The 12,390-nt window shown below is 44.2% G+C and overlaps 1 protein-coding gene across 1 annotated transcript in view; it reads left to right on the forward strand.

Annotated features, from left to right (window-relative positions):
* The window catches only part of myo16 (myosin XVI), a 351,480-nt gene that overhangs the window by 226,111 nt on the left and 112,979 nt on the right, over nt 1–12,390 (forward strand). Inside the window, exon 22 of the mRNA XM_060826459.1 lies at nt 11,696–11,896. Coding sequence (XP_060682442.1) covers nt 11,696–11,896 — 201 coding nt within the window. The remainder of the gene's footprint in view (nt 1–11,695; nt 11,897–12,390) is intronic.

Consider the following 12,390-nt stretch of genomic DNA (forward strand, 5'->3'; position numbering starts at 1 on the left):
TCCCAAGAGTCTGAACTCTGTTGAAAGGAGGAGCTTATAGAAGTGATATATACAAACTTAGGTTCCAAGTTAATATTATTTGAAGAAATCACAAATACAGATAAAGAAAAACCTAATGTTTGATTTTGACTTGATTTGATTCATTATTGTCACATGTAGCTAGATAAAGTAAAAGTTTTGTTTTGTGTGCAGTACAGGCAGAGAATACCAAAGTGCATTAGGGTAATAGAACAGAGTGAGGAATACAATGTTACAGTTGCAGAGAAGGTGCACAAAGTGCAATGTACAATTTCAGAGGTCCATTCAGAAGTCTGAGAAGAAGCTGTTCTTCAGTCAGTTGGGATGTAGTTCTGTAATTCTGCGCAATGGAAGATTTTGGAAGAGATTATAACTGGGATGGGAGGAATGTCTTACCATTCCCAGATATCTGATTGGTGCACTTATCTTAATTGGAAAAATGCAACATGGTGAGAATATGGTTTGTGAAGATTTGAAAGGGAAGTTCACAAACCTCACCCCCTTCAGCTGCAATCGAACAATGGTGTGAAGTTTTAAAAAAAAACTGTTGAGCACTAACTCACTGTGCCTTAATAATTCTGCAGCTCTGTAGCTCTATAGTTTCAGTCTGGGACATGACACCATGCTCCTTCCAGGGGTACCAGGTCCTGGTGAAATTGTTTTGATTTGGAAGAACTCCACTGGAATAATTCCACCAGCTGTGTTGAAAGGCTGCAGTAAGGGCACACTACATGCAAGGATAGTCAAGGATGCAGGTCATGGATTGGGTAAAAACAATGGCTGCAGATGCTGGAAACCAGATTCTGGAGTAGAATGGTGCTGGAAAAGCACAGCAGTTCAGGCAGCATCCGAGGAACAGGAAAATTGACGTTTCGGGCAAAAGCCCTTCATCAGGAATACAGGCAGAGTGCCTGAAGGGTGGAGAGATAAATGAGAGGAGGATAGGGGTAGGGAGAAGGTGGCATAGAGTACAATAGGTGAGTGGGGGTGGCGATGAAGGTGATAGGTCAGGGAGGAGGGTGGGAGAAGGTAGCAAAGAGTACAATGGGTGGATGGAGGTGGAATGAAGGTGATAGGTCAGAGAGGAGGGAGGAATGGATAGGTGGAAAAGATGATAGGCAGGTAGTACAGGTCATGGGGACGGTGCTGAGCTGGAAGTTTGGAACTGGGGTGAGGTGGGGGAAGGGGAAATGAGGAAACTGGTGAAGTCCACATTGATGCCCTGGGGTTGAAGTGTTCCGAAGTGGAAGATGAGGCATTTTCCTCCAGGTGTCGGGTGGTGAGGGAGCGGCGGTGAAGGAGGCCCAGGAACTCCATGTCCTCGGCTGAGTGGGAGGGGGAGCTGAAATGTTGAGCCACAGGGCGGTATGGTTGATTGGTGCAGGTGTCCTAGAGATGTTCCCTAAAGTGCTTGGGAAGGAGGTAGAACCGGGCATTGAGGGGTTCCCGGACTATGAGGTTCCTGCACTGCCCAGTTATACCTCCTTCCCAAGCCAACCTCATAATCCAGGAACCCCGCACTGCCCGGTTCTACCTTCTTCCCAAGATCCACAAGCCTGACCACCCTGGCTAACCCACTGTCTCAGCATGTTCCTGCCCCACTGAACTCATCTCTACCTACCTCAACACTGTCCTATCTCCCCCAGTCCAGGAACTCACCACATATGTTCGAGAAACCACCTATGCCCTCCTCCAAGACTTCCGTTTCCCCGGTCCCCAACACCTCATCTTCACCATGGATATATAATCCCTCTGCACTTCCATCCGCTATGACCTGGCCCTCCAAGCCCTTCGTTTCTTCCTCTCCCACGTCCCCAACAGTACCTTTCCACAGACACACTCATTCATTTGGCTGAACTGGTCCTCACCCTGAACAATTTCTCCTTCAAATCCTCCCACTTCCTCCAGACCAAAGGGGTAGCCATGGGCACACGTATGGCCCCCAGCTATGCCTGTCTCTTTGTTGGCTATGTAGAACAGTCCATCTTCCATAGTTACACCGGCACCACTCCCATCTCTTCCTCCACTACATTGATGACTGCATTGGCGCCAGCTCATGCTCCCGCGAGGAGGTTGAACAATTCAACTTCACCAACGCATTCCACCCTGACCTTAAATTTACCAGAACCATCTCTGACACCTCCCTCCCCTTCCTGGACCTCTCCATCTCCATTAGTGACGACTGACTTGACACCGACATTTTTTACAAACCCACCGACTCTCACAGTTACCTGGATTACACCTCTTCCCACCCTACCTCCTGCAAAAATGCCATCCCGTATTCCCAATTCCTCCGCCTCTGCCGTATCTGCTCCCAGGAGGACCAGTTCCACCACAGAACACACCAGATGGCCTCCTTCTTTAGACACCGCAATTTCCCTTCCCACGTGGTTAAAGATGCCCTCCAAAGCATCTCGTCCACATCCCGCACCTCCGCCCTCAGACCCCACTCCTCCAACTGTAACAAGGACAGAACCCCCTGGCGCTCACCTTCCACCTTACAAATCTTCGCATAAACCAAATCATCCACCGACATTTCCACCACCTCCAAACGGACCCCACCATCAGGGATATATTTCCTTCCCCCCCCCACCTTTCCGCCTTCCGCAAAGACCATTCTTCCTGTGACTACCTGGTCAGGTCCACGCCCCCCTACAACCCACCCTCCCGTCCTGGCACCTTCCCCTGCCACCGCAGGAATTGCAAAACCTGCGCCCATACCTCCTTCCTCACCTCCATCGAAGGCCCTAAAGGAGCCTTCCACATCCATCAAAGTTTTACCTGCACATCCACCAAGGTCACGGATTGGACTAGGCCGCTCTTTGGTCTCTGAGCACCTGTCTGCAAGATTGCAGCATTCATGCCATGCCAGTTACTGCATTGGCATTGCCAAAAACCAAGGCCTAACTGTACTGTCAGGATGACAAACTCTTTTATGCAGGCACACAGATGTGCTGCCTGTTGGTGGGAATCTATCCAGGGCAGGAGGAAGACCTGGCTGTATGGCCCACATTGGCATCAGATGAACACAGCATGTGCCAGCTGCCTGCATGGCAAATGCACTGTATGTACATTCAATCAACTGGCCTAGTTGGAAAATAAGTAGTGGCTACTTCTCAATCTAATCAAGGGTGGATCACTGTCAGTCAAAAGGTCACAGTATTGTCAGTTAAATGAATAGTCTGCATACTGTTCAGGGCTTGACTATGGTCAGTCATCAGTTAGGGATGTCCACAGTCAGTGGATCTATCTGACTGTAGTCCGGAGAGCAGACAACCATCCATCCTCTGTGGGCCAGCACCAGCAGTCGGAGGAACCGCCTGTCATCAGTCAAGGAACATCATCGACAGCAGTCACTGTCTGGTCCATCACATTTCAGACTGCACGTTAACATCAGTCAGCACCCTGGGATGAATGCAGTGCTGGGTATTTGTCTAACAATTATAAGGAGGAGATTATAAGGGGGAGCCTGTAGGGGCAGCTTCTCATCGCCAAAAGGGGAGGTGGAGTCAAGGCTGGGAGTGGAAAGCAGAGACCTTTGTGGAGAAGAGAACAGGAGTGGTGATGGACAGCAATGTAAGATGCATGGGGTACATGTGAATATCATCAGAGGGCTATGGACTGGTTGGAGTGTTATGGGCAGTGACCACCACCGTGATGTCAACAGGGAGAGTGTCGAGGAGCAGGGTAGACATCATTAAGGTGTAATCTTGTGATTCAGGGAGCAGAGAGAACACCTGGAGGCAAAGTTCAATGTGGTGGGACTCCACATGGAAAGTGGATAAATGGATATGGGCTGTTGAAGTTGTGTGTTATGTATGGGCAGGTGACGAAGGAATCTGATAGATCCTGAGGAGCCAGAGGAATGATCCCAGATGAGGATATTGAGCTGGAGACATCCCTCCTTGTAGATGATATTGCTCTGGGACATTGGGCCCTTCAATGCATCTACCAGTTCCAGTAGATGCTAATTGGGTGCAGGAGAGCATCATGGACAGCCGAGGCCACAATGCCAGCATTTGATTTGCATTATACTTGCAGACTGTGGACTATATTAATGTCCTTTGTGTTTCCTCTTGTTGACTTTCCATAAAATCTCCTGTTTGGACTTGTCCGACTGTTTGCTTGGGTTTTCCCCTCCTGGACAATGACCTGATGCATGTGATTATTGGGCACTGGGGGCAAGATCATGGGGACTCAGCAGATCTTCAGATGGTCTGTGTCGAAAAGCAGGACAAGTGTGTAGCCTGGTGGTTAAATGATAACGAGGGTGAGAGGATGAGTTTGTACATGTGAAGGAGTGTCAGCCATTTTGGCTCTGTGCCAGGGCATCATGACTCTGTGACTACTATGGCATTATACTGCCAGTGAGTGACACCACCAGATTACCAAACCTAGTCAGGGTGCACAGTTGGCACAAGGGATGCCCGTCTTTCAGCAGATATCTGCTGGGTGACGAGTTGTTCTAGGAGTGAAGAAGATTGAATCAGGCCTGAGGGATTCCATAGGAGTGGGATAGGTTGTTCATGAGTCGTGTTTATTAAGATACGATAGAATCCTTGTGGCAAGAATATCTTCAAAAAACTCAATGTGACTCTCACTAAATTAAGCATATGCAGCATTCAGCCCAATTTTATTTCCTACTGCTGTCCCATCATAAGTCTGATTCTTTTAAGGGTAAACTTCTGGCATAGAAAAAGGGGAATGTTGTGATATGATGCAAATGTACCTTTTAAGTAAGTGTTTCTTAAACTAATATCACTCATTACTCACCTGGAGTCAGGATGGGATATTGTAGTCCCATGCCCCTGAGCTCAGTATGTAGTAGCAGCCCTCCAGGTAAGCTGCCTGTTACAGTTAACATTGCCTGTGTAGGTTCTCATGTTCAAAAAAATACACCCAGTTATTGTTTTAAAGATCCTTGTCACAGGATTGATTTGTTTCATTGAGTAACAAAATGTAACGTTGTCTGAGTCTGCAGCAGGAAGGGTATTATTAATCTGGAGAAGCTTCCAGAAGGGATTTACCAGGATGTTGCTAGCACTGAAGGGTTTGAGTTATAAGGAAAGGCTAAGTAGACTGGGACTTTTTTTTAGATTACTTACAGTGTGGAAACAGGCCCTTCGGCCCAACAAGTCCACACCGACCCACCGAAGCGCAACCCACCCATGCCCCTACGTTTACCCCCCTACCTAACACTACAGGCAATTTAGCATGGCCAATTCACCTGACTCCGCACATCTTTGGACTGTGGGAGGAAACCGGAGCACCCGGAGGAAACCCGCGCAGACACGAGGAGAACGTGCAAACTCCATACAGTCAGCCGCCTGAGGCGGAAATTGAACCCGGGTCTCTGGCGCTGTGAGGCAGCAGTGCTAACCACTGTGCCACCGTGCCGCCCACTGGAGCTTGGGAGGTTGAGGAGTGACGTGACAGAGATTACAAAATCGTAAGGGTTCCAAATAAGGTGAATAGCAGGTGTCTTTTCCCTAGGGGTGGTCGCCTGGGGGATTTCAAGACTAGGGGCATATTTTGAAGGTGTGAGGAGAAAGATTAAAAAATGCATGAGGGGTAACTTTATTACACAGAGAGAGGAATAAACTTCCAGAGGAAGTGGTGGATGCGGGTGCAGTTGCAATGTTTAAAAGACATTTAGACCAGTATACGAATAAGGAAGGTTTGGAGGGATGTGGCAAGATGGGGATAGATTAGTTGAGATTATGATTGACGTGGACTAGTTGGACCAAAGAGTCTGTTTCTGTGCTGTATGATTCCATGACACAGCAGGGGGAAAGAAAGCTCATCTCAATCCACTTTGCCAATGTGGTGCCAGACTCCTCCATGCTGGTTGAAAGCAATAGGCAACTATCTGTTATGATCAGCAGGATCTCTCTAAAGTAAAATAGGCTGGAAATCTAAACAATAACAAAATAAAAAAAGCTGGAAAAATTTCACAGATCCGGCAGCATCTCTGGAGGGGAACAGAGGTAATAGATGGCAACTTCTGCTCTTGCTGCTGATGTTCTCGGAAGCAGGAGGGACATTTAATTGCACAGACTGGCGTTGTACCTGGTAATCCTCCCTACGACTGACCTTACATTTATAGAACAATTTGATGATCATTTAACGGCCTTATCCTAGCAGTGTTTCGAAAAAATCAATCTGAGAGCAAACCATGCTCAAGTCAAAAGGTGTGTCTGCTCATCACCTCAGGAGAAAGGGGTGTAGGGACAGTTCTTCGACCAGTGTCAATCAGTGAAATTCGGAAAGGGACAGGGTGCTGGGACCCATCTCCCTGACATTGCTTCTGACCCCTCCTCTACTACATCAACCCTGCTAACCTCAACCAGCTCCCACCCACACCCGCAACATTACTTCCCTGTAGCCTGGGTCATCCATGATTCTAGGACTTTGGTGGTAGTCTTTTGGCAGGTATTCCCAGTGGTGGACATAAGAGTTGAAGGCCTCTGGCTATCATGATAGCTGGAACCTCCACCACTGGGGCCTGGATTCTATGGGAAGAACTGCCATTTGTCTCACCATTGCTTGATTAGCAGCTCACATGTGCAGGGCACTGCAATATATTGCTATGATTTCAGCCCGAGTCATTCCTCTAACACCAAGAAGGACATACATAACAAATACATAGGAATACCATCACCTCCAAGTTTCCCTTTGTCACACACCATTGTGATTTTGATATATGTTTCCATTTGTTTTTTTTTGGTGGATCAAAATCCTGGCACTCCCTACAAAACAATGTCAAGAGGGCACCTCCATCAAAGCAGTTGTAATAGGCCAGGAAATGGGTGAGAAATGCCTGTCTTGCCAACAATATTTGCAATCCCAAAGACAAAATGGTTAAAAAAAACACTTATCCATCGACTGAAAATGTCAAGAGTATTTTTCAGAAGTGAGTTAAAGCAGAAACAGAAATACTACATTGCCCAATTAAATAGATAGCTGTGTATTTTGGTGGAGGTTGATGATTTATTGGGCTGTTACACCAATCAAGATGAAAGATGCTGGTGCTTAACAGTGAAACAATTTTCTGCTTTTGACAGTGTGAGGATCAACCAGCCTGGATACATTTAGCTCAGCCTGGTGAAGCTGCCTCATTTTTGTACAGGGGGTTTTCCTAAAAATATTAAGGCAGAGAAAAGAATATGCCTCTTAATGCCAGAAATTGTCAATTTTTGATGAAGAAGTGTACTGGACACTAATCATTCACAACCCACTGAAAGCAAAGAGACAATTCACATTTTCAGCACTGAATTAATTTCCATGCAAAGCCCAGCTGTGAAAGAGTAATGCATTAACTAACGTCATTTTTATGTTTTTGTCAGAAGATTAATAATTCATACGCTGTGCATTATTTCTGCAAATAAGTGTAAAGAACATAATTGTGGAATTATGTTAAAGGTCATGTGTATTTCTTGTTAATGATATACTTATTAAACTTCTTAGCTGACAATTTGAATGCGTAACAAAGATGGATATGGAATCGTGATTATAGTACATTTGGTACAGTACTAAAAATACTTAAACGGTAATTAGGCTGCCCATTTCATCCATACTTACATAAGGTGGGGTGATTATAAGCCTTGTCACTTCAGTGTATGTTGTCACAAGGGAGCTAGTTCTAAGAGACAAGGGTTTTATTTGGAGAGGAGGTTATGCTTATGCCTCGGGCTTGAACTTTCTATTTCACTGTTTTATTTCACCTATACCATCTATTTATTTTATCTTCATGTTTGGCAGCAACTGTGGCACTCACTAGGGACCACATTGCAACTTTCTGATAGTTGTTTTGACTGAAAAAGGGGGTTGCCAACTGGATTTCTGTCCATGAATTACTCCATTTTCAGCATAGTAAAGAGGCATATATATTGACTGCAGCAACAATACTGTCAATGATCCACACAACAGATCACCTGTCTCTTCTAATCCCACTTACCCAACTTGTGTCGGGATGTACACATCCAACACTGATCTTGTTGCCACCTCAAGACCAACAACTTCGGGTGGAAGAAAGTCATCCTCAGTCTCAAGGGATTTGCAAACAAATGTTTACCTACATGAATGAAAAATAACGCTCCGTGTAGAAACAACTAACCCGAGGAAGGCACAGTCCTTCGCGCCTCCATCTTCTGTGGTAGACTGCACAAAGCCAATGATAATATTCAAGTCCTAAACTCTGCCCAGAGAGGAATTTCAGAAAAGTGATGTTGGTTGATGTCCATGGGAAAGGCAGGGTAGATGAAAGAAATGAATTAAAGAAGTACGGAGTAAATAATAGAGAATGGATATGGATTTTGTAATGTTGATTGTTTTTACTTTATTTCACTATGGCAGCCTTTTATTGAGTACATACATGAATCCCTCAAAACCCTTATCCATGTAAAAGACAGCCCCATAAATCTTACCCTTAAAATTTGGATATTTACATGAGTTATATACTGTATTCCTTTGGGCTACCCTGTGAATCTGTGGCATTACTCTCTTGTCAATTCATTAACTGACCAAAAGATCCTGAAAAACACACTGTTGCAATAGATAAAGTTCCAAAATTTTGCAAAATTTGTATTTCAGGTGTCTGATCCTTACTAGCATTTGGTTCAGTTGGTATTTCATGCTTTTAGGTTGAATAGTGAACAACGAGATGGCTAAATGCATATTCATTTTACTAATCTTGATTATTAATTTTGTGTCAGTTAGTCATGCTGTCTGATGTCAGGATACCATTCACTTCAGGTTTTCTAGTGTATGCTGATGACGCATCTACCTGTGCCGTCTTCTTCCAGCTTTTCCCATGTACAAGCAGCAGTGTGCAAGATTATTTCACACCCCTGCAACTCAATCACAGGGGAGATGGCTGTGTTAGTCCTCATTCTTCAGCATAATATACTTCTTGACCATTTTCCAATATTCTTCTTCAGTTTTCTTTTTAAATAGTGTTGCCCGCATTATTTAATGGATTCTGGCTCAAATAATCACTTATTTTAAAACTTCACTTGGGTTTTAAACAGTAATAAATGAACTGTCTGGTGTCAGGAAAATCTGACCAAGTACTTTGGACAGCCACTACCTATTGCCAAGCATTTATTTTGAAAGATCTCTCCATGTGTTCCTATTATTTTCATTGTGTTGATTTAAAATACTCATATTCCACATTGCAACTTGCTGTAACCTATCCTTGCCACCAGGTGGTGATTGCTGAAAAGATTCAGATGAGCTCTCATTGTGTCTCACCTCGAAGTGATCCAGGTATTCCAATAGCCAAAGAGGACTGCAGTTGTGTATCACTCTCATGCAAAACCTCCATCAAAGCAGACTCTGGGAGACGTTCCAGGAAATTGGAACTTCCAATAGGCTTGTGTCTTGAACTCTCCATGAAAGTCTTTCAAAGTGGGAATGTTTAGAGGTTTGTAATTCAGTAAGGTTTAATAGTTATTCAAGAAAGGTTAGATTGCCAATGTCTTCTCTAACTCCTGGGTAATTACTGAACTGAAACTGCACCAGCCCCACAACTACAAGTTCTCTCCCCCTGCCACGTCAAGTCACAGAGTAATACAATATGGAAACAGGCCCTTTGGCCCAAACTGGTCCATACTGACCATGATGCCCTCTCAGCCAGTTCCAATTGCCCGTATTTAGTCCATATCCCTCTGAACCTTTCCCGTCCATGTACCTATCCAAATATGTTTTATGTGTTGCTGTTGTATTTGCTTCAACCACTTTCTCTGGCAGACCATTTCATACATGCACCACGCTCTACATGAAGAAGTTGCCCCTCAACTCCTTAAATCTTTCTCCTCTCACCTTAAACCTATGCCCTCTAATTTTCAAATCCTCTTCCCTGTGAAAAAGAGTATATGCATTCATCCTATCTATGTCCCATATGATTTTATACAACTCAATAAAGTCACCCCTCATTCTCCCACGTTCCAATCCTGGCCAACCTCTCCCTATAATTCAGACCTAATAGTTCTGACAACATCCTGGTAAATCTTCTGTGTGCCCTCTCTGGATTCCTGAGAAACACTCCCCATCCAAAGCCCCCAATCAGATTCTATACCCTTCCACACAACCCACTACGACTACTGCTGACTTGAGAGCAGTGCCACCCTTGACCCCTATCTCTGGCCCGAGCCCTGGAGCAAAAACCACCTTCCATCTGCTGGATTCCCACACTGGCCAGATCCAACAACCCCTCTCATCTTTCAGAACTGACACCATTATCATCATCACCCCTCCCCTTCCAAACATTTGGGCAAACAGACATGCTTCTCTCCCCCATCCACCTTAGGGTGACCCTTCCCTGGACCTGACGCACATCCCGCTAATGTGGGAGACCCCACAACAACCTCTCCTCAGATGCCCAACAAAGTGTAGTCATTAATTCAGTTACCTGGTACTGTGGCACCTTCCTGACCCACCCACCTGACATCTCAACCACCCTGGCGTGGCCACAATACAGGCACATCAGGTAACGGGAGAAGAGAAAATGGAAACAGATGCTTCTCATGCACCCACCCCCCCCACCCCAACCACCTCCTCACCACTACCACCACCTTTTCCTTTTCTTTCATTCCATAAGAACCAATATTCAGCGTTCTTTGTAGAAATAATACTTGTGGAGCCAGCATCAATAACTCTGTGGAGCAGAACAGTGGGGAAGGGAGTGGAGTCCCATGACAATCCAACAACACAAGGATGGATAACTTGCCTTTATCTCCCTGGATAATCATTCAGCCTCAGGATCCAGTTGTACCCCAGAGTGTAGCAGCCTAGATGACACTGGTGCCAGCAAAATAATTGTTCTTTCAGTCTTGCAGATCTGCAACTAAAGTTTACTGTCATAAGGCTCGGGCAGTTGTACAGACCTTAGATGGGAATGCCTCCAGGATATATTAATCCCCTGGAATACATGTTCCTAGGCCTAGACAGGTGATATGCACTTCAGCTGTTGTACTCCTGCCCAGAATGAAAGCAGCAGGAGAAAGAGACTCGTTGCTACAATGGCCCTGTTCAGGGTTTATTCATTGAATTTGGAAAAACTGTTTGGAAACAGGAAAAGGCTGCTTTGCTCTTTCCCCTCATAACTTCTCCCACCTCACCTGCACCAGAACCACTTGCTTCTTTTTTAAGCCATTACACACCTGTTTATTCTGTACAGGTTGGGAATATGAAAAGTAGAGCATTTCAAACAATGTACATGCAACATCTATTTAATGAAATAATATAAGCTCACTTAAAATTCACCTTAAATATCAGGATAAATATATAAGGCAAATAAACGCCTTATTTATGCTTATTAACATTATTGCTCAGTATGAAATAAAGTCAATCAATTCAATTATAGCCATTTTTAAAGGTCCTTCATGAAACACTTTTTTAAATACAATTGAAGTAAAGTTTCTTATAGGCCTGGAGGTTGTTTGTAGATGAAGCATTGGACCCTTATGTCTGCTTTTAAAGATTTAATATGTCCCTGGTTTTAAAGATAAAGTAAATGATCATTTGCAAGCATAATTTTACAGCAGCTTTTTAAAAGAATCATTTTAATAGGTTTAAAGAGAAGTTTTGCATAACCCAACCAAATGGATCTCACCCAATTAAGAAGTCATTCAGGCTACATTGCTAATTTATCCAATCTATTCCTTTGTCATTTCAGAAACCTACTGGCTTTTTATCATTGCTAGATGAAGAAAGCCAGACTCTTCGATCAATGGAACAAAGCCTCAGCAAACGGCTGCAGTCCCATTTGGAAACAGCTCATACAAATGCTGTTTACATGTCGACAAAGGATGGAAATGGGAACATTCCATCAAAGGACCCAGGCTCAGCCTTCACGATCATGCATTACGCAGGAAGGGTGAGTTTACAGGAATGAGTGATTAGTCACGTATGGTTAATTAAGGGCAACATTTAAATTTGAAGAAGCCTTTAGTTCTATTGATGAAATTCAAGAATAATTACTAGATTCTCCTGCTCCACAAAGCAGTCTCAAAAACATTTTATGCAACATCATCTAGCCTGGTTGAAGCAAATGAGAGTATTTTACGTGTGATGAATAGTGTATACCACATGAGGAAACCACAGATTCACTCACTGCCTGTCGTCTGAACTTTGGGTGAAATATGAACATTGTCTATGCAACATCATTAAATAATATCGTAGATATATTGTTATTCACAAGTATTGTTTAGTTGGCTGTATATTTCACAAGTGGAGATTCAAATGATGTAGGCTGTAAAATTTTATGCTGTTCAGTTTATTAGAAAACTAAAATGTATTAATGACGCGACTCCTAGTTTAATGTTTCAGTGCGCTAATGGGAAAATGCTGTTCGTTGTTCAATAAAATTGC

This window comes from Hemiscyllium ocellatum, chromosome 6 (genome assembly GCF_020745735.1).
Source record: "Hemiscyllium ocellatum isolate sHemOce1 chromosome 6, sHemOce1.pat.X.cur, whole genome shotgun sequence".
Classification (NCBI taxonomy): Eukaryota; Metazoa; Chordata; class Chondrichthyes; order Orectolobiformes; family Hemiscylliidae; genus Hemiscyllium; species Hemiscyllium ocellatum.